This window comes from Phocoena sinus, chromosome 17 (genome assembly GCF_008692025.1).
Source record: "Phocoena sinus isolate mPhoSin1 chromosome 17, mPhoSin1.pri, whole genome shotgun sequence".
Lineage (NCBI taxonomy): Eukaryota > Metazoa > Chordata > Mammalia > Artiodactyla > Phocoenidae > Phocoena > Phocoena sinus.
In genome coordinates this window covers 54823764-54848415 of record NC_045779.1, presented here as the reverse complement: position 1 = coordinate 54848415, position 24652 = coordinate 54823764, and the positions used below count along the sequence as shown (strand labels likewise).

General features: G+C 34.8%; 1 protein-coding gene across 3 annotated transcripts in view; it reads left to right on the top strand.

The window, feature by feature from the left end:
- The window catches only part of CSMD3 (CUB and Sushi multiple domains 3), a 1083470-nt gene that overhangs the window by 101311 nt on the left and 957507 nt on the right, over nucleotides 1–24652 (top strand). For all 3 annotated transcript variants that reach the window (XM_032609830.1, XM_032609829.1, XM_032609828.1), the window contains exon 2: nucleotides 12687–12909. In XM_032609830.1, coding sequence (XP_032465721.1) covers nucleotides 12687–12909 — 223 coding nt within the window. The remainder of the gene's footprint in view (nucleotides 1–12686; nucleotides 12910–24652) is intronic.

Below are 24652 nucleotides of genomic sequence, written 5' to 3'. Positions count from 1 at the left end.
AGAGGAAAATACAGAAGAACACTCTTTGACATAAATTACATCAAGATCCTTTTTTTACCCACCTCCTAGAGAAATGGAAATAAAAACAAAAATAAATGTGGGACCTAATGAAAATCAAAAGCTTTTGCACAGCAAAGGAAACCATAAACAGGACGAAAAGAAAACCCTCAGAATGGGAGAAAATATTTGAAAATGAAGCAACTGACAAAGGATTAATCTGCAAAATTTACAAGCAGCTCATGCAGCCCAATGTCAAAAAAACAAACAACCCAATCCAAAAATGAGCAGAAGATCTAAATAGACATTTCTCCAAAGAAGATATACAGGTTTCCAACAAACACATGATAGGATGCTCAGCATCAGTAATCATTAGAGAAACGCAAATCAAAACTACAATGAGGTATCACCTCACACAGGTCAGAATGGCCATCAACAAAAAGTCTACAAACAATAAATGCTGGAGAGGGTGTGGAGAAAAGGGAACCCTCTTGCACTGTTGGTAGGAATGTCAATTGATACAGCTACTACTGAGAATAGTATGGAGGTTCCTTAAAAAACTAAAAATAGAACTACCATAATACCCAGCAATCCCACTACTGGGCATGTACCCTGAGAAAACCGTAATTCAAAAAGAGACATGTACCACAATGTTCATTGCAGCGCTATTTACAATAGTCAGGACATGGAAGCAACCTACGTGTCCATTGACAGATGAATGGATAAAGAAGATGTGGCACATATATACAATGGAATATTTCTCAGCCAAAAAAGAAGCAAAATTGAGTTATTGGTAGTGAGGTGGATGGACCTAGAATCTGTCATATAGAGTGAAGTAAGTCAGAAAGAGAAAAACAAATACCGTATGTTAATACATGTATATGGAATCTAAAAAAAAAAAAAAACGTTCTGAAGAACCTAGGGGTGGGACAGGAATAAAGACCCAGATGTAGAGAGTGGACTTGAGGACACGGGGAGGGGGAAGGGTAGGCTGGGATGAAGTGAGAGTGGCATTGACATATATACACTACCCAATGTAAGATAGATAGGTAGTGGGAAGCAGCCACATAGCACAGGGAGATCAGCTCCGTGCTTTGTGACCACTTAGAGGGGTGGGGTAGGGAGGGTGGGAGGAAGATGCAAGAGGGCGGGGATGTGGGGATATATGTATACGTATAGCTGATTCACTTTGTTATAGACGGAAACTAACACAACATTGTTAAGCAATTATACTCCAATAAAGATGTTAAAAAAATACCTATTTGTATTCTTAATCATGGCAAACCATGAGATTCATTAAAGCAATATTCATCGTCACATAACTATAAATCATTTTATAATTTCTTTGCTTTGTCGTGATTATCTTGTGTATTCCTCATAGTCATTTTCTTACTTTAGTACTTGTTTGGAGATAGGAAATAGAGTAATTCTAGACTGAATGGTATAAAGTTCACTTTAACAAGGTAGGGTAAAAATATAGAAATCAGAAATCATAGCTGTGTAAATAACGCAAATACATTCTAAAAATGTATTTGCCCTGCATATAGTAACTTTATGTTGTTAGATACACAAAGCTTCATTTATTTAAAAAGAAAATCTAGTTTTCTTGGTACTTGTCAGGTAGCTTTTCCATAATCAAAAACACACCTTTGAATTGTAACATAAGAATGAGAAGAGCTTTTTGATTCTTCAGGTTTTTTTTTAATAGATCTTTATTGGAGTATAATTGCTTCACAATACTGTGTTAGTTTCTGTTGTACACTGAAGTGAATCAGCCATATGCATACGTATGTCCCCATATCTCCTCCCTTTTGAGCCTCCCTCCCATCCTCCTATCCCACCCTTCCAGGTCATAGCAAAGCACCAAGCTGATCTCCCTGTGCTATGCTACTGCTTCCCACTAGCTATTTTTATGTTTGGTAGTGTATATATGTCGATGCTAGTCTCACTTCACCCCAGCTTCCCCCTCCCACTCCATGTCGTCAAGTCCTTTCTCTATGTCCACATCTTTATTCCTGCCCTGAAAGTGCCTTTTGAACAGCCAACCTAGAATTTCTTTCAAGCCCATTCATCTTACATTTATGGGCTAAGAAAGTGTGTTATATTTCTTATCAGAGAAGAAATTAAAAGGAGAAGGGGGTTGGAAACTCAGAAAGTTAGCCTACAAAGAGGGGTCAAATAACTATTCAAATTTTAGAAAATTTCAAAGAAAAAATTATAGAAAATTATGAAAAACAAATCCTACCAGGTAAAAACTAAGGGTAGGTAGTGAGAAGAGGATGGAACAAAAATGAAAGATCAGTGATCTAATTGGCATAGTAAAGGAATTACAAAAAGTGAAAAGCTATTAAAAAAAAAAAAAGCAAATAGCATATTTGCGGAAATTTAAATTCTGGAGCCAGAATGTTTGTGTTCAAATCCCAGCTCTGTCACTTGATAGTGGTATGATCTGGGCATTTACTCTTAATTACTCTTTTTTTTTTTTTCTGTGCCTGTTTCCTCAACTGAAAATTGAGATAAGTTCAGGGCTACATCATAGGGCTGTTGAGAGGATTAAATGAGTTGTTACATGAGAAGTGCTTAAAATAAATAGAAGCAAATCTCAAGACTAGGTATTTCTCTTCTTTATAAAAGTACAAGAAGTAAACAGTAAGTAAAGAATTATTTTGAATAATCCAAATGGGGTGCACCATGGTGGGTCTATATTCTGTGAGACCTCTAAGGAAATCTTCTTTACTGGGTAAGCATCCCAAATCTATTAATCTTGTGATTATCTTTGTCTATTCAAATTTTGAAATTTACTAGCAAGCCTACACATCAAATATAATATTTAGTAGACACTGTCATATTAAGTGTATTACATTTTATATAGATTTATTAAGGGGAACTTTGATGTTCAAAACTTGCAGTGTTTATGTAATAAAGTGGGTTTACAATTTGCATTATAGTTATTTTAGCTGGCATAAAAAGATTGTACTTTAGAAGAAATTCTGAGAGATCTTTATTCAGGTTTACATTGAAAGCCATTATCATTTTACCTTTCATAGTTTCTATGTCTTGAATGTAATGTTAAAATATGTTGGATTCATAGACTTATCACTTGTTCTGATATTTATCAATACTTGTGAATGATCATAAGAATAATAAATGTTATGTTGCCTTAAGTAAGTATTAAGGTCTTGTATCTATGATGCACACTTTATATACATTATTTTTAATTTTTATAAAATGATTTTACATAGTGTTAATTATGAAAGTACGGTCCAAGGAAGATAAATGACATACCAAAATTGTGTAATATTTATCCACAGCAAGAGTGAGCGAAAGCCATTGATCAATCCAAAGACAAAATAATAAAAATTTTATAAACTATAAAGTGTTATGTAAAATTAATTACTATTATTCTACTAGAAGATAACAAAAATTACTAAAGTTATTTTAATTCCTATTCTCTTGCTCATTACAAAGCTAATTTTATGTGATTGATGTCAAAATATTATCTTTTATTTTAATAATGAGAGAAAGACAATTTGGTTTGCTCATGGATGTATAAACACCAATTGTTGGAGTATGAAACTACATCTTCCAATGCTAATTTTTCTTGTATATATTTCACAATACTTGCTGTGCTTTTTTGTTGGTCTGATGCTCAAATGATAGTTAAATATAATGTAGGGCTTCCCTGGTGGCGCAGTGGTTGAGAGTCCGCCTGCCGATGCAGGGGACATGGGTTCACGCCCCAGTCCAGGAAGATCCCACATGCCACGGAGTGGCTGGGCCCGTGAGCCATGGCTGCTGAGCCTGTGTGTCCGGAGCCTGTGCTCCACAACAGGAGAGGCCACAACAGTGAGAGGCCCGTGTACCGCAAAAAAAAAAAACAAAAAAACAAAACATAAAAGGAATAATACAAATAACACCAATTTTAAAATTTATTCAGAAGACCTATGAAATAGTTGGGAGAGAATGGGGCTTTATGAAGCCTTTGGTTTATTCAAAGGCATTGGAATTATGCCAAAAGACATTAAGTTTAGAGCACATATGGTTCATACGGTATGGCTAGTTATAATTAATATCCATTTTAATGGCTAAAGATCAGAAGAAAATTAAGGTATTAGTAACAGAAAAATACAATGAAAAGCATCATATTAATGGACTATTATTTTTAAATGTTCTTTTAGTCCAAGGGAAAAAGATATAGTGTATATATCATTAGAGGTAGAATGTGAAATCTGTGGTCAGTGTCTGATAAAAGCCACAATTTCTGAAAGTTTAAATTTGAAATACTAATATATCTTAACATAATACCTTATTTGACTACAATGCTTGATAATTAAATGTTATCCTCTTCCTTCAATATTTTGTATTAATCAGATCAAGTTAAAAGTCATTTATATTACAATTTTATTTTAGTTTCTTTCTTGACCTTAACTTTACAATAATGTCCTGAGGAACTCTTTATAAGTCTGCAGGTGATGCTGTAGAAATAATTCAACTTTCATAATTTTCAACTGGAATATTCATTTATAGTAGTAATTTGACACTGTTGAAAATATATTAGAGAATCATGTATTGAAGTTAGGAAGCAACTGGAGACCACTGATTTCTTCCCTTTGACATTACAGGCTAGTGCTTACATGCAATCTGATAATATTTGTCTAAGATAATCTCATTTGCCAGATTGATAGGCTTTCCTCTCACTTATTTCTATTTTCAAGAGGCATATCTGTCCCTAACTGTTCTTTCCATCCTGATTAATTTATCCCACTTTTCTTCTTGATTTTTTTTTTTTTTTACTTTAGAAACTTTCAAATGCAACCAGAAATGTTTTGGCTATTCCTCAAGTCTATTTGGCAATTCTACTATTATAGAAAATGGTGAATATCCTAGGTAATTCCCAACTACATGGACAAATCAACACACGGATGCTACAGTATAAAACAGTCCAATGAATTCAGGAAAGCAAAATTACACATTCCTTTCTTACCATCAAGAAGGAAAGAATGAATATTTTGGATATGCAGAATGGTCTGACTGACAAAGTTTGAAATGTAAGGGCAGTCTACAACATGCCAGTGGGGCAGTATGATTGATACACTTTAGAAAATATACCTTGGACAATCTCATCTTTTACCTTAAACCTAAAAGGTATATTTTACCTGATACTAGCAAAACTAGAATAAAAATGAAACATCAAGTTTAATACATTAAAAAATCAACTCAAATTTGAATATATCTTTATTTTCCCACAAGTCTATATTTTAGATAGCTTTTCAAGGACTCATGTTATAGTACTTACCATATATATCTATAAAGTATTTGTTTATGTCTGCTCTACCATTTGATTTTGCCAATTAAGGGTTGAAACACTGTTATAAATTTTTTGTAAAACCTAATGTTCAGTACAGTGTTTGGTACCTAGCCCATGCTCAGTGAATAATATTGCCTTGAACTACTGAATTCACTGTAAATTGTTTTTGCCTGAATAATTCTATTAGTTGATTTTTAAATACAGTTCAGACATAGATTTTTAGAATGAAAGATTTTTTTGGTTAAAAAAAGGCTGAGAGACCGGTTGGTGTGACAGAAAATGAAAAAGTATAAGTGATAAGAAATAAAGTTAAAGCAACATAGTGCAATTTCTACCTCTGGCTCTGATGGAGTAGCTTGTAATGGACAAATTTCATCAAAAACAATTATAAAAAATAGATAAAACCTTAGAAAAGTATTTGTTGCTAGAAGTAAATTACAATAAATACTGGAAACAATTTTTCAGATAGAAGAAAAATAAACCTAGATGAAAGGTCTGAAATGATAAAACAAGCAAATATGTAGATAAATCTAAATGAATGCTGAGTAATTAAGATAATAGTGTCTTTGGGTTGCTTACGTTATATGTATAACTAAAGCCTACAAAAACAATAATACAAACATCAGGGTCTGGGATAGAGTTATAATTCTCTAACATCCTTGCTTTGTTCAGGAAATGATGAGTACTAATTTGTAATTGACCCTAATAATCCAGAATACACATTTTACGCTCTAGGGTTACCGCCAGCAGAATATGCAACTAGAAAGCTAATAGAGAGAAAAAATGCAATTAAAAGGCCCACTTGATTAATATAAAAGAAAACAAAAGGAGGAAGTAAAAGAACAAATGTCAGAAAACAAACAGAAAACAAATACATATATAGTAAGTTTAAATAGATTAAATACTCCAAAAGTAAAGACTGTCACATGAGCTAAAAAAAAAACAAAAAAACTAAACACTGCTTATAAGAAATCCACCCTGACTATAATCTTATAATAATTATAAGTATAGACACTAACATAAATAACTGAATATACCTATACTAATGGCAGATAAAGAAGACTTTATGTGGTGAAAATTGATGGATCTAAAGATCATTACATAATGATACACAAGTAAATTCACCAGGACCATATAATAATTTTAACTATATTTACTTAATAATTTACTGTCCAAATATATGGAACAAAAACTGAAATAGAAGTGACAAATGAACATTACAGAGATTTTCAACAGTTAGTAGCAGATTAAAAATACAGAAAAAATATTAGCAAAGTAAGAGAGATTTAAGCAACACAATTAAAAATTTTGACCCAATTGGCATGCATTCACCCAATAAATAAAGATTACATATTCTCTACAAACCTACATGGAAATGTATGTACCAATATCACGTTACATTTTCTCCCTTAAGAAAGGCAAGCTCTCCAGCATTAACATTTGTGTGATGTTCTGAGATGAAAATTGTCCTCCTACTCTATAAAGAATAAAATAATTTAATGTGTTTTTATTGATAACCTGAACTAGAGTTATGGAATTATATTTCACAGGCATCCATCTGCTAGCATATTAGATACATTTGGGCAGTAGGCATTTTTAATTCTCTGACAAATTGGTAATAGGATTTTTTAGGGTGTTTATTTAAATCTGTATGTTTTAATTCAAAGATAGTGGAATAGTTAAATTATGTAATGGAGCTTCATGGCCTAAAATAATAATTATAGCAGTAAAGAAGAGGAAGAAGAAAAGGAGAAAGAGGAGCTAACATCAATAATACCCACTATGCTTAAAATATTGTTCAAAGAGATCTGCAGTTGTTAACATGTTTAATCTTTAAAACAGGTACTCTTATTATCCCATTTAATAGATAAGGAAGCTCAGACTTAATAAGGTTGGTAATTTGCACAAAAGGCATGTTAGATTGTGAAATAAGGATGCCTAGCTTCAGAATCTATGGCTCATTGAAAAACTGGTATTTTCAATGAAACTATGAATTACATTTTAAAATTTAAAGAGACATGTAGACAAGAAGGTCTCAATAAATTCATATTTTAGAGACTACATAATAAAAATAGTGATTTCTTAAAAAATGAAACTAGGTGAAAATTTTAACGAGTTCTTCAACAACTATTTCAAACATCCTTATCTCTAGTGCAATAATATTACATAAACATGACCTAAATCAAAACACTGTATTAATGGCTGGTGATCATACAATTTAAAATAAAATATATAAAACTATTTTTTATGGCTAAATACATTTCTGATGATTTTTGTTACATCTGTTGTTCTCCCTGGCTTTATATAGAAAACAGATGTTTCTTTATACCTCTCAATCCATCTGAAGATATGTCATATATCATATACACTCTCCTCCCCTTAAAAGAAAACAATAAAATACATGTGGAAAACTAAAGTGATAATTGTAGAATTTAGAAAAAATGAGAGAAAAATTTCAGGAGGGATCATCACTGCTTATAGTGGCTTGAGCTTGATATTGAAGGACCTGAAATTTTGCCTAAGCAGAAATGAAGGGAATAAGCTTCATTTAAAGAAAACAGTATATAAAAAAGAAATGGAGGTAAGATAATTTAAAGCTTATTCTAGAAAAGATGAGCAAATTACGTGGGAAAGGCACAAATTTCAATGCCACTTACAGGGGATGATTTGAGAGATAACACAAAAATCATAGCTTAGATTGCATGCCAATGACATTATTTAGATTACTCCATAGGGTTAGCTCTGTTTTAGGTGGATGGCTCTGTTGAAAATGTATAGAAAGGATTAGGCATAGAAGTGACTGAAGAGGAAAATGGCACAGGCTGTATTCCCCAGAAAGCAGAGTCTGTAATGGATTCTGATTTTTTTTAAAAGTATCTTGATAGCAAAAATATTTCAGGTTATATAATGATACATATAACACAAATTCAAGGAATATTGCAAGTATATTTCACTACAGATCATTTCTCTGATTGAATAAGGATAGAATAAAATACTCAGCTGACCCACTACCTGCAAAATTTCTGATATTTAGGTTTTGCAATTAATTTAATTAACAAGCATTGAATACTGTGTCTTATGGAAATTGTTTTTGCATTTTCTATGATGTTGCCTTAAATAGTGATTGCTGTCTAAAAGAACATTCGACAAATAATGAATGTATCAGTATAAATTAGAAAGAAGAAATTTCCTCCTTCAAGATCAGAGGAAGAGCTATTCAATATGTGAGAAGACCTTGACATAGAAAAAATTTTGTGGTATGGGAGAAGAAATTTTAGTTATGACCTAAAAGTTTTCAATAAATAATGAAAAAAAAAATCATATGCTTTTCATATTACCTAAAGTGATATACAGATTCAATGCAAACCATATCAAAATTCCAATGGCATTTTTTAAAAGAAACAGTAAAAAATTTTCAAAATCCATATGGAACTACAAAGGATCCAAATAGCTAAAACAATCATGAGAAAAAAAAGCAAAGCAGTAGGCCTCACATTTCCTGATTTTAAAATATATTATGTAACTACAGCAATCAAAACAGTATGGTACTAGCATGAAGATAGAAATATCAACCAGTGGAACAGATCAAGGACCCAGAAGTAAACCAACACATCTATGGTCAAACGATCTTCAAAAAGGATGCCAAGAATACACAATAGGGGGGCTTCCCTGGTGGCGCAGTGGTTGAGAGTCCGCCTGCCGATGCACGGGACACGGGTTCGTGCCCCGCTCCGGGAAGATCCCACATGCCGCGGAGCGGCTGGGCCCGTGAGCCATGGCCGCTGAGCTTGCACGTCCGGAGCCTGTGCTCCGCAACGGGAGAGGCCACAACAGTGAGAGGCCCGTGTACAGCAAAAAATAAAAAAAATTAAAAAATAAGAAAGATGTGAAGGATATGACAAGGCAATTTACAAAAAAAGAATGATAAATAAATAAATGAAAAGCATATAACAAAATATTTGATCCCAGTACTAATCAGAGAAATGCAAAAATAAAATAGTAAGATAATACTTTTTTTTTGCCTTGCAAAATTTGCCTTATGAAAAATCTAGTGTTGCCAAAATCACGGTTGGAGGTCGGAAATACTTAATAACCTTGTGAAAGCAGCAATAATTTTTACTTTATTGAGAATAGTTTGGCTATATGTCTCTTAAAATTTAGTACTCTCATTTCTGGAATTCCATCTGCAGGATATATCACACAAGTGCACAAGGATATACATCCAAAGTTGCTCTTTACACCCATGAAACCACAAAGAATGAAACCATCAAAAGGAGATATATCAAATAAATTATAGTGCAGACATACCATATGCCATTTAACTATGTAGTCATTAAAAAAGGAATGTAGTAAACATATATATGTGGATCCAGAAAAATATCAGTTATATTTTACAAAGTTAAACAAAAAATTCAGGAAAATATGCTTAGTATGACTGACTCTATTTATAAAAAATATATCTAATGCATAGAAATATACATATTACCTGCATGCCTAGAAATGGCTTGGAAAAGTAAGCTTATAACAATGACAAACCTTGTGAAGAAAAGTAAATGAGGAAAATTTTGTTTTGCTTTTAAAGTTTCTATTTACTTCTGATCTTTTGGGTGTGAAAGTTATTAACCTTCTGTTGGAGAAATATACTTTATTATTAACACTGTGATGTTTAATCAAACATATATAAACAAAAATGAAAATCAAACGAAGAACACAGATAAGAAGCTTAAAATTAGGGGTAATTCCCAATTTGCCTGGAGAAAAAAAAGGAAAGGAATTGAACTGCATGAATCAGCAGGCCCTTGAAGAATTAGTGGACAAGGCTGAGCCTGTTATTTTAGGACATATGTCCTTTTTCTAAAACTATTAGGGTTATGGGTCTTGAGACTATATAAAACAGCCCATACATCAGACTGTAGCTGAAGGGATTCATGCTTGCATTTAGTTATGAAGTTCAAATTGGAAGCTGTTCAGGTAGAAAACTAATAGAAATGGGTGGTAGCTAATTAACCTAAGGCTTCAAAGTAATTGCTCTGCAAGAAGCAATTTCAAAAGGGACCTTTCTGTCTCTCTCTTTTTTTTTTTTTTTTCTGAAAATCAGAAAATGCCCTATTTGATTTTTGGTGCATGAGCAAAACTGTAAGTATACACACAAATACTGATTTTTAAAAAACGTATACCTTATCCAGCTTCTTGGTAAGCTTTTGAAAGGGCAAAACGATCACAAGAACTATGCCGCATATCACAAACTGAATAACCCAGGCTTAAGACTTTCCCATATATAAAGATAACCAGAGTATATTACTGAAGTAAATACAGCTAGGAGGATAGGGTTATACTGATTAATCCAGCCCTGAGCCACCCACCTCACCACTAGTCAGTAGAGTCAGCTATTCCAAAGCATATAGCTGTTTGGTAGAGAAGTGGCTCCCCTAGCAAAATCAAGGTGCTCTTGTGGAATGAATGGACAACATCCCAAATTAGCCTCCATCTGCCATGATCTACAACTCTGGCTTCCCATCTTTGATGCATAGTTTCTTACACTTTTAAAACATATCCATACCTTTATTACATATACTGTACTCATTTCTTCTCAGAGAGAGAAGCCCCAAATTTCCTGCATCTCTACATCCAGTTTCAAAGATACTTTGGGTAGTATGGCATTCTCTTATGAAAATTAGCTTGGTATCTCTCACTGACAGCTTCATGGTACTTAAGCTTCATGTAGGACACATAGATGTGGAAATAAAATCTGGGTGAAGAATTCTCATCAGAACTTCTGAAATTGAGGCAGGAAAGACAGGACCAGGCCCAAGGACAGGCTACTCACATATTGGCATTAGGCAGTTCGCAAAGCGACCTCCATGTTTTGCACTTAATAAGATTATGACACATGGAGTAATGGCATCTAAAACAGAAACTCTGTAGCATCTGAACAAGAAACTCTGATCGCGAAAACTGGGGAGCATACGCAAATAAAAACACACAGGTTGCTGATGACCCTGTATGACTTTCCACATGTGGCGCTCAACTAGTAAGGAAAAATTTAAGGGAAAACAGCTCTTAGAGTGCATGTACAGTAGCTTCAGGAGACAAATGCATGTGCAGGATGAGAAGCTGATGCAACCTGGTGTAATCCAGGCCACACCTCAACCCTCCACTCAATGAATATTCCACCCATACTCAAAAAGACCCTCCACCCACTCAAAGCGCTAAAAATAAAATGAAAAGGGGGATCATCAACCCTGTAGTGCAGCTCTTTACTCAGGAGGATACCCACACTCTTCTCCTTAGAGTGTGTAACTTTCACTTTTGCCTCAATAAACTGCTTCTTTGCTCTCTTTTCTTCCCAACCTCAGCGTGTGTGTGTTTATTCTTTCCTTGGTGTTTTGTGTTCTTTGACCAAATTCTTTTGGACAAGTTGAACGAGAGCCTGGACTTTTGATAAACCTTTTCAGATATCAAAACCATGGCTGCCTGCCTCTAGATCCAAGCTTTAACTGCATGTACCTACTTGTCTAGGTACATGCCGGGGACCATCTTCTCTGACCATTTTATAAATCTTAGGGTTTTGCATTACTCAATATGACTACAGAATATTATATACTTACAAAAAATTCTTCAAGAAACATGCTGTTTTCTAGGTATCTCCAAGAGTCAAGCTCTCAATAATTTAGACCTCCCATAGAACTAGTAGGGATGTTTTTAAGATGGCTGCTGTCAGTTGTCCAGGGCTCAATTTCTCCCCAACCTTAGACGTCACTCTGATATGGTTAGTTTAGACTGTCCTCTGGTCAAAGAGCAATTACATAGGTTTGGTTTGGTTTGGTTTTTTAGGTTTGAGCCTTTTATCCCTCTGATAAAATCAGAGTGGGACAGATTTTCCTAAGGCACATTGGCTGCATGGTAGAGATTTGCATACACAAAACAGCATGATTTACTAAGAAAAACTGGAGTTAATTTTTTAAGACCCAAAATGCATACTAACATTATTAAAGTCAAAATGTTGTTTATGAGTGCCCACAATTAGATTGGAAACTACTTCAGGGAAGATACCAATTAGATTGGAAGTACTTCTAGGATTGTGTTTGCATGTTGGATCATGTAATGTATAATGAATCAGAAGTGTAGAGGATTTTATTTCATCAACTGGTTTATAATTACTAAGCACAAGATGTATGATAAATGACACATCTTCTAGTATTTTGCTACTGATGTTTTACCTATTTAAAAAAAATAATTTACCTAGCTCTTAAATTGACATTTACAAAATTATTGTAACATAGGTCTTGGAAAAACAAAAGGCTTTTTCCAAATAATATGTCTTCTAGATTGTTCTTATTTTATGTAATATTAATGTCTGTTTATTTGTGTTTTGTTACAGGATTTATTTATACATGTGGTGGAACTTTAAAAGGACTTAATGGCACTATAGAAAGCCCTGGTTTTCCATATGGATATCCAAATGGTGCAAACTGTACATGGGTAATAATAGCAGAAGAACGAAATAGAATACAAATTGTTTTTCAGTCGTTTGCTCTAGAAGAAGAATATGACTACTTATCCTTATATGATGGACATCCTCATCCTACAAACTTTAGGACAAGGTTAGTGTATTTTGAATGGAAAAATGGAGGGAAATATTTATTGGGTAAAAGTAGTTTATTTTACAAAGGATGTTTAACATTTGTGGTGCAATTATAATAAAGTCATATTTGCCATCCAATTATTATTCATTTGGAAATATATCATTCCTTGAACAAATTAACTCCATATGTCTGACTTCATAACACTACTATATTGATATTATCTCTGCAAAAAGTGAATTTAAATTGAATTGTACCTCTTTAGAGTGGTTAAAGGTATTTTGATTTTTAAAATTCTTACCTCAGGGCTTCATTCTTTATGGGCATAACTCTAAGTAAAGTGAAAGTTAACATGTAATGTGTCTTTCAGCGGTATGTGCCCAATTTTAATATACAACAATATGCAAAATACTTAAAATCAATATTTATATGATAGCAGAATACATTAATTTTAGATAATGTGTATGGTTTATAAAGTCTAAATATCTGAAAAGTAGACCTTCATATCAACTGAGACATTCATGTTTCTGTCCATACAAATGACATTATTTATTTTTAAGTTAGTTGATAAAACAGATATGAAAATTAGCTGGCACACTGATTGTTTTAAGTGTTTCTTTAGAATTTCTTGTTAGAAAATAGAATATCTAGACATATGATGATAATTTTTGCCGTCTTATCAAAAACTCTTTTTAAACATAAATGAACTCTAATTCAACCAACAAATTTAAAATGCCAGACACTGCATATTTCATTAAGTCCTAGATTTTTACCAATGTATGCATATTTTTCCTTAACTGTAGTATAGTGGTTTTTTATTTAATTCTAATTCAAAATATTCTAAGCAGATAATTTGTAAGAATTAAAGACCCTTACATACTTGACTATGTTTGAGTTATGATTCTGTGATTCTGTTACTTTTTCTAGTAGTTGTTACTGTGTACTTGCCTTCCTGATCTACAGGAATCAGATTATCAACATTAAGTTTTTATACATTCACCAGTCTTCCATATTCTTTTGCATTGATTTTTCCCATTTTAAATAAATATTTGATATATATTATCTTCCACTTTTAGTCAGAAAACATATAATATAGTGGGAAAGATGTTGGACCAGGAGATAAGACCTGCATTATAGGGTTAGGTTTGTTATTCATTGGCTGTATGAGCAATCCACACCATCTGTTTGTGTTTAAACTGGAAGAATTAGTAATAAAGAAAATACCGTCCATTTCACTATGCTCTTCTAAATATCTCATGAGATAATGTATATGAAACTGCTGCATGAATATAAAATCCTTTTAGTATACATTTCAACTGTTTGCAGTCAGAACGACACTTAAAAATGTCTGGGTTGTTTCCAACCACATGTCTGTACAAAGAAAAGGTCACTAGATTGATTACAGGTGAGGTTCTATTTTTCTTCTTTTTTTTTGCTCTACATTTATTTACTGAGGATTTCTAACTTCATTTTCTACTTCCTTCACTCTGTTAAATTATTAATATCGATTCGTTTCAAAGATATACAGTATGACAGACACGTCGATGGTGCTATTTCATCATCATTGCTAGTATCATTAAACGTTCCATGTCTTTTGTTAATGATACAGCACTAAGTCAAGATAGAAAACATCCAGCACTGCATGTCATGTGTGTGTGTGCTTGCCTGCACTAGTGAGTGTATGTAGGTGTGGTATGGGTGTCTGCCTTCACCTGTAAACATCCAATCAGGCCATGAAAGAAAACGGAAGGGGCTTCTTAGACTTTCAAGTCAGCTCAATTGATGTATATAAAACTAAAAGCACAAAGAGTTTTGTATATTTCTTTTACATCAGCAATGTATGATATATAGTTGGTATAAATATGAAAAAAAAATAAAGCTCTCCAAATGTTATCCTGTAGTTTCTATCAATTCATTGATAGTATTGTTTGTACATGGATCTATTCTCTCTAGATCCTCTCAAAAATGAGAAAATATTTTTATTTTACCCCCCTTCTTTTTTTTTTAAGCAATTGTGGCCTCTGGGAAGTTAAAAGATGGTAAGATGGGGAAAATAAATTTATTGTTCTTATTCTTTCTTTCCTAATCTGTAAATAGGGAATAACAACATTTAATTTACAGAGCGTATATAAGCATTACACACTGTATATTGTAGTTGTTATATTTAACTTCTCCCCTGTTCAAACAATGTGAAAAGATTCCTACTATCATCATCATCATTTTACAGTTTGGAAAATGAGACTTATATTACATGCCCAAGGTTAACACTGTTAAAAGTAACCAGAGGCAGGATCATTATTGCAACCCAGATTTGTCTGAGTTCTGAGCTTATGCTTGTAATCAATTAATCAATCAATTAATTAATTACAAAACAAATTATATATAGAACTAATATATATATATATCTCCATGGTTTATTTATTGATTAAAGCCTATTTTTTCTTAGCAATATTAGGTAAAATTTAATGAATGAGATAAATAAAAACAAAATTTTTAAACTGTATGGTAGAACATATAAAGATATAAACAGAAATATAAATTACAAGTTTATTCTTGGTATTTGTTTTATGAACTCAGTTCTAATATGTTCTCTATAGCATGCTGGTCATTGTTGATGTACAATATATCTATTGGTCTTTATGCCTAAATAAATACTGTTGCTTATAGAGCTGATTTTAATTAGCAAGACTGGGGGAAAAAATCCAGTGTATAACCTACAGCTCCTTCCAGACTGTGTTTGTAGACAGTCTGCTGTTTGATTAGAAGTCTAATGAGCTCCTGGCAGTTTGATTTATTTTTGTGTTTGTCTCTTTGTCTCACTGCTTTCTTGCGTTTTCTTTCTCTCACATCCTCACTTAATACATGTCCTTATAGTATGTCTGCTATTCTCTTTCAGAAATTGATAATCATGTTTTGTTACTTTCTGTGAACTCCAATAGACTTTTTAAAATCAGCTTGCTATACTTGCATTGTAATAACACAGAAAAGATGATTTTTAGGTCGTATACTTGCTTGTATAAGAGGTATATTGAGTTTGGTAGTCACAATTTCCTATTTTTAAACTATTTTCTATAACTCCAATTATTGAAGATTCTGCTTGTTTTCCTCTAAGTTTTTTAATTTATTAAATAAAAACTGATACTGGTAGGTGAATTTGATACTTACAGCAATGCACCATTAGAGAACTCCTTTAGAGTTATATCTTTATCTTAAAACAAATTTGGTCTACTTGATGTAAAAAGAGGAACTGTAAGCTTTGCTTACTTTTTTATGCTAATATTATATTTTCTCAACAGGAAATTATAGCAAAAGGTAAAAAGAAAAAAAGATCACTCAATCTCATGAAGCAGAAGCACATATATTTGTATATTTAGGACCATACTACACATGCTATTTTATGTTCATATTTAATCTCCTTGAAATAATATACATATTTCACATGTGATGAGAATTATTGTAAGTATCAAATTTAGTGGATACTTATCTTACTATAAACATGGTTCATTTAATTATTCACCTATTATAAAATATATTGTTTTTTTCCTTTCATAATTAATGCAGATATCAGAATTAGCATTAATTCAGATAACAGCTTCACACTGCCACTCCTAGGTGAAAAGTGTTCTGGAAAAAGTGCATTTCATTCTAACCTCAACCATGAAAAGTGGCATGGAGAAGACAGAGTATCAGTCAAATGACAGAATATATCATAGCATCAAAATATTTTATTCACATATTTTACTACTAAAAACAAAGTTAGTTTTAAGAATAATTAATTTTCTAGATAAATTATTTCTTTGTAATTTAAAAATGAAGTACAGTGAGACCTTCAAGATGGCGGAAAAGACGTGGAGATCACCTTCCTTCCCACAAATACATCAGAAATACATCTACATGTGGAACAACTCCTATAGAACACCCACTGAACTCTGGTAGAAGACCTCAGACCTCCCAAAAGGCAAGAAACTCCCCACGTACCCGGGTAGGGCAAAAGAAAAAGACAAAAGAATAGGGACGGGACCTGCACCAGTGGGAGGGAGTTGTGAAGAAGGAAAGGTTTCCACACACTAGGAAGCCCCTTCACTGGCGGAGACTGTGGGAAGCGGGGAAGCTTCGGAGCCATGGAGGAGAGCACAGAAACAGGGGTGCGGTGGGCAAAGTGGAGAGATTCCCGCACAGAGGATCGGTGCCAACCAGCACTCACCAGCCTGAGAGGCTTGTCTGTTCACCCGCCAGGACGGGTGGGGCTGGGAGCTGAGGTTCCGGCTTCGGGGGTCAGATCCCGGGAGAGGACTGGGGTTGGCTGTGTGAACACAGCCTGAAGGGGGCTGGTGCACCACAGTTAGCCGGGAGGGAGTCCGGAAAAAAGTCTGGAAGTGCCTAAGAGGCAAGAGATCATTGTTTCACTATGCATGAGGAGAGGAGATTCAGAACACTACCTAAACAAGCTCCAAAGATGGGTGCAAGCTGTGGCTACCAGCGCGGACCCCAGAGATGGGCATGAAATGCTAAGGCTGCTGCTACAGCCACCAAGAAGCCAGTGTGCAAGCACAGGTCACTATCCACACCTCCCCTCCCGGAAGCCTGTGCAGCCCGCCACTGCCAGGGTCCCGGGATCCAGGGACAACTTCCCCAGGAAAACAAGGCCGAACTCAGGCTGTTGCAACGTCTTGCTGGCCTCGGCCACCGCAGGCTTGCCCGCATTCCGTACCCCACCTTCCTCCCCTGGCCTGAGTGAGACAGAGCCCCCTAACCAGCTGCTACTTTAAACCCGTCCTGTCAGGGTGGGAACAGACACCCTAGGGTGACCTACACGCAGAGGCAGGGCCATATCCAAAGCTGAACGCCAGGAGATATGCGATCAAAGAAGAGAAAGGGAAATCTCTCCCAGCAGCCTCAGGAGCAGCAGATGAAATCTCCATAATCAACTTGAGGTACCCTGCATCTGTGGAATACCTGAATAGAAAATGAATCATCCCAAAATTGAAGCGGTTGAATTGAATTGAATCATCCCAAAAATGAATCATCCCAAAATTGAAAAAAAAATATATATATATATATATTTTTTTTTCCCTCCTTTTTCTCTTTTTCCATGTGGCTGACAGGATCTTGGTGCTCCTGTGCCTCTGAAGTGGGAGAGCCGAGTTCAGGACACTGGTCCATCAGAGACCTCCCAGCTCCACATAATATCAAACAGCAAAAGCTCTCCCAGAGATCTCCATCTCAATGCTAAGACCCAACTGCACTCAATGATCAGCAAGCTCCACTGCTGGACAGCCCATGCCGAACAACTAGCAAGACAGGAACACAACCCCACCCATTAGCAGAGAGGCTGCCTAAAATCAAAATAAGGTCACAGACACCCCAAAACACACCATCAGACATGGTCCTGAACATCAGAAAGACAAGATCCAGCCTCATCCACCAGAACACAGACACCAGTCACCTCCACCAGGAAGCCTACACAACCCACTGAACCAACCTTAGGCACTGGGGGCAGACATGAAAAACAAAGGGAGCTACAACCTGCAGTCTGTGAAAAGGAGACCCCAAACACAGTAAGTTAAGCAAAATGAGAAGACAGAGAAACACACAGCAGATGAAGGAGCAAGGTAAAAACCCACCAGACAAAACAAATGAAGTGGTAATAGGCAGTCTAGCTGAAAAAGAGAATGCAGAGTAATGACAGTAAAGATGATCCAAAATCTTGAAAATAGAATGGAGAAAATACAAGAAACGTTTAATAAGGACCTAAGTAAACTAAAGAGCAAAAAACCAATGATGAACAACACAATAAGTGAAATTAAAAATTCTCTAGAAGGAATCAATAGCAGAATAACTGAGGCAGAAGAATGGATAAGTGACCTGGAAGATAAAATAGTGGAAGTAACTACTGCAGAGCAGAATAAAGAAAACAGAATGAAAAGAATTGAAGAGAGTCTCAGAGACCTCTGGTACACTATTAAATGCACCAACATTCGAATTATAGGGGTCCCAGAAGAAGAAGAGAAAAAGAAAGGGACTGAGAAAATATTTGAAGAGATTATAGTTGAAAACTTCCCTAATATGGGAAAGGAAATAGTTAAGTCCAGGAAGTACAGAGAGTCCCACACAGGATAAATCCAAGGAGAAACATGCCAAGACACATATTAATCAAAGTATCAAAAATTAAATACAAGAAAAAAATATTAAAAGCAGCAAGGGAAAAACAACAAATAACATACAAGGGAATCCCCATAAAGTTAACAGCTGATCTTTAAGCAGAAACTCTGCAAGCCAGAAGGGAGTGGCAGGACATATTTAAAGTGATGAAAGGGAAAAAACTACAATCAACATTACTCTACACAGCAAGGATCTCATTCAGATTCAACGGAGAAATAAAAAGTTTAATAGACAAGCAAAAGCTAAGAGAATTCAGCACCACCAAACCAGTATTACAACAAATGCTAAAGGAACTTCTCTAGGCAGGAAACACAAGAGAAGGAAAAGACCTACAATAGCAAACCCAAAACAATTAAGAAAATGGTAATAGGAACATACATGTAGATAATTACGTTAAATGTAAATCGATTAAATGCTCCAACCAAAAGACATAGAATGGCTGAATGGATACAAAAACAAGACCCACATATATGGTGTCTACAAGAGACTCACTTCAGACGTAGGGACACATACAGACTGAAAGTGAGGGGATGGAAAAAGATATTCCATGCAAATGGAAATCAAAAGAAAGCTGGAGTAGCAATTCTCATATCAGACAAAATAGACTTTACAATAAAGACTATTACAGGAGACAAAGAAGGACAGTACCTAATGATCAAGGGATCAATGAAAGAAGAAGATATAACAATTGTAAATATTTATACATCCAACATAGGAGCACCTCAATACATAAGGCAAATGCTAACAGGCATAAAAGGGGAAATTGGGCTTCCCTGGTGGCGCAGTGGTTGGGAGTCCGCCTGCCGATGCGGGGGACGTGGGTTCGTGCCCTGGTCCGGGAGAATCCCACGTGCCGCGGAGCGGCTGGGCCCGTGAGCCATGGCCGCTGAGCCTGCGCGTCCGGAGCCTGTGCTCCGCAATGGGAGAGGCCACGACAGTGAGAGACCCGCATATCGCAAAAAAAAAAAAAAAAAAAAAAAAAAAAAAAAAGGGGAAATTGACAGTAACTCAATCATAGTAGGGGACTTTAACACCTCATTTTCACAAATGGACAGATCATCCAAAATGAAAATAAATAAGGAAACACAAGCTTAAAATGATACATTAAACAAGATGGACTTAATTGATATTTATAGGACATTCCATCCAAAAACAACAGAATACACTTTCTTCTCAAGTGCACATGGAACATTCTCCAGATTAGATCATATCTTGGGTCAAAAATCAAGCCTAGGTAAATTTAAGAAAATTGAAATCATATCAAGTATCCTTTCCGACAACAAGGCTATGAGAGTAGATATCAATTATAGGAAAAAAATCTGTAAAAAAATACAAACACATGAAGGCTAAACAATACACTACTTAATAACCAAGAGATCACTGAAGAAATCAAAGAGGAAATCAAAAAATACCTAGAAACAAATGACAATGAAAACACAACAACCCAAAACCTATGGGATACAGCAAAAGCAGCTCTAAGAGGGAAGTTTATAGCAATATAATCCTACCTCAGGAAACAAGAAACATTTCAAATAAACAACCTAACATTAAACCTAAAGCAATGAGAGAAAGAAGAAAAAAAAAACCCAAAGTTAGCAGAAGAAAAGAAATCATAAAGATCAGATCAGAAATAAATGAAAAAAAAAATGAAGGAAACAATAGCAAAGATCAGTAAAACTAACAGCTGGTTCTTTAAGAAGATAAACAAAATTGATAAGCCATTTGCCAGACACATCAAGAGAACACTCAAATCAATAGAATTATAAATGAAAAAGGAGAAGTAACAACTGACACTGCAGAAATACAAAGTATCATGAGAGATTACTACAAGCAGCTATACGCCAATAAAATGGACAACCTGGAAGAAATGGACACATTCTTAGAAAAGTACAACCTTCCGAGACTGAACCAGGAAGAAATACAAACAGACCAATCACAAGAACTGAAATTGAGACTGTGATTAAAAATCTTCCAACAAACAAAAGCCCAGAACAGATGGCTTCACAGGCGAATTCTATCAAACATTTAGAGAAGAGCTAATACCTATCCTTCCCAAACTGTTCCAAAAAATTGCAGAGGAAGGAACACTCCCAACCTCATTCTATGAGACCACCATCACCCTGATACCAAAACCAGACAACGATGTGACAAAGAAAGAAAACTACAGGCCAATATCACTGATGAACATACATGCAAAAATCCTCAACAAAATATTAGCAAACAGAATCCAACTGTGCATTAAAAGCCTGATACACCATGATCAAGAGTGTTTTATCCCAGGAATGTAAGGATTCTTCAACATATGCAAATCAATCAATGTGATTCACCATATTAACAAATTGAAGGAGAAAAACCATACGGTCATCTCAATAGATGCAGAGAAAGCTTTTGACAAAATTCAACACTCATTTATGATAAAAACCCTCCAGAAAGTAGGCATAGAGGGAACTTACCTCAACATAATAAGTTCTGTATATGACAAACCCACAGCCAACATCATTCTCAGTGGTGAAAAACTGAAAACATTTCCAGGAAGAACAGGAACAAGACAAGGTTGACCACTCTCACCACTATTATTCAACATAGTTTTGGAAGTTTTAGCCACAGCAATTGAAGAAGAAAGATAAATAAAAGGAATCAAAATAGGTAAAGAAGAACTAAAGCTGTCACTGTTTGCAGATGACATGATACTATACATAGGGAATCCTATAGACTCTATCAGAAAACTACTAGAGCTAATCAAGGAATTTGGTAAAGTAGCAGGATACCTAATTAATGCACAGAAATCTTCTGCATTCCTATACACTAATGATGAAAAATCTGAAAGAGAAATTCAGGAAACACTCCCATTTACCACTGCAACAAAAAGAATAAAATACCTAGGAATAAACCTACTTAAGGAGACAAAAGCCCTCTATACAGTAAGCTATAAGACACTGTTGAAAGAAATTAAAGATGATACAAACAGATGGAGAGATATACCATGTTCTTGGATTGGAAGAATCAAAATTGTGAAAATGAATATACTACTCAAAGCAATCTACAGATTCAATGCAATCCTTATCAAACTACCAATGGCATTTTTCACAGCACTAGAACAAAAATTTCACAATTTGTATGGAAACACAAAAGACCCTGAATAGCCAAAGCAAGCTGAGAAAGAAAAACAGCTGGAGAAATCAGAATCCCTGACTTCAGACTATACTACAAACCTACAGTAATCAAGGAAGTATGGTACTGGCACAAAAACAGAAATATAGATCAATGGAACAGGATAGAAAGCCCAGAGATAAACCCACACACACATGGTCACCTTATCTTTGATAAAGGAGGCAAGGATATCCAATGGAGAAAAGACAGTGTCTTCAATAAGTGGTGCTGGGAAAACTGGACAGCTACATGTAAAAGAATGAAGTTAGAACACTCCCTAACACCATATACAAAAATAAGCTCAAAATGGATTAAAGACCTAAATGTAAGTCCAGACACTAAAAAACTCTTAGAGGAAAACATAGGCAGAACACTCTGTGACATACATCACAGCAAGATCCTTTATGACCCACCTCCTAGGGAAATGGAAATAAAAACAAAAGTAAACAAATGGGACCTAATGAAACTTAAAAGCTTTTGCACAGCAAAGGAAACCATAAACAAGATGAAAAGACAACCTTCAGAATTGGGGAAAATATTTGCCAATGAAGCAACTGACAAAGGACTAATCTCTAAAATTTACAAGCAGCTTATGCAGCTCAATATCAATAAACAAACACCCAATCTGAAAATAGGCAGAAGACCTAAATAGACATTTTTTCAAAGAAGATATACAGATTGCCAGCAAACATATGAAAGGATGCTCAACATCACTAATAATTAGAGAAATTCAATTCAAAACCACAATGAGGTATCACCTCACACCAGTCAGAATGGCCATCATCAAAATATCTACAAACAATAAATGCTGGAGAGGGTGTGGAGAAAAGGGACCCTTCTTGCACTGCTGGTGGGAATGTAAATTGATACAGCCACTATGGAGAACAGTATGGACGTTCCTTAAAAAACTAAAAATACAACTACCATATGACCCAGCAATCCCATTACTGGGCATATACCCTAAGAAAACCATAATTCAAAAAGAGTCATGTACCACAATGTTCATTGCAGCTCTGTTTACAATAGGTAGGACATGGAAGCAACCTAAGTGTCCGTCGACAGATGAATGGATAAAGAAGATGTGGCAAATATATACAATGGAACATTACTCAACCATAAAATGAAATGAAATTGAGTTATCTGTAGGGAGGTGGATGGACCTAGGATCTGTCATACAGAGTGAAGTAAGTCAGAAAGAGAAAAACAAACACCGTATGCTAACACATATATATGGAATCTAAAAAAAAAAAGTTTATGAAGAACCTAGGGGCAGGACAGGAATAAAGATGCAGACATAGAGAATGGACTTGAGGACACGGGGAGGGGCAAGGGTAAGCGAGAGAGTGGCACGGACTTACACATACTACCAAATGTTAAAATAGACAGCTAGTGGGAAGCAGCCACATAGCACAGGGAGATCAGCTCAGGGATTTGTGACCACCTAGAGTGGTGGGATGCGGGGGTGGGAGAGAAACTCAAGAGGGAGGAGAAATGGGGATATATGTATATGTACAGCTGGTTCACTTTGTTATAAAGCAGAAACTAACACACCATTTTAAAGCAATTATACTCCAATAAAGATGTTAAAAAAAAAGAAACAATTTAGAATTCTCAAGGAAAAAAAAGAAATAAAAATGAAGTACATAATTTAAGAATATAAAGTTTATGTTGTGACCAGTACTACATTATGATTTTATAATAATCAATTAATAATAAAATAATCAATTATTTATATTTGATATTTATTTACAAATTTATTTTAAAATTTCCATGGAATATCCTTCTCCATCCCTTCACTTTGAGCCTATGTATGTCCTTAAAGCTGAATGAGAAAAATTGAAAGCATATTATATTGCAAATAGTAACAAAAGTAGTAATTTGTTGATATAAATTTGATGAGTATTATACAGAATCTAAATGATAAAAAATTGTAATATAGTGCTGTAAGGCATAAAGTTGGAAAATGGAGATCTTCACTATATTCATGGTTATATTCACTACATATTATTTATGAATATGAACAATATGAAATACATATTGTTTCATTCTCTGAAATTAAAATACAGTACTATCCAAAACTCCTAATGTATTTTGTGTTACTTGAAAAAACGATGCGATAGTTTGAGAATAAATATAATGTTGAGGTAGAAAACAACTTTCCCACAAAAATTATTAGAAAATTTATAAACGACTTGTTAGACCATAGAAACAAATAGCCATAGGGTATATACTCTATGGCAGTGCACTCCACTGTTTTAACTGTACTTCCAAGTCCCTGTCTCCAGGCTATCAGAAAGGTTTGACTAAGAGTGGTACAACCCAATCCAGTTTGCTGTCTATGAAGATTTCCACCTTCAGAGTGAGAATCAGTCCTTGTATCCTGATTATCTCTCTCGTATAACACAATGTCTGGGAAATGCAGATTCGCTACTGCCTGACTTCCCGGCGTAGA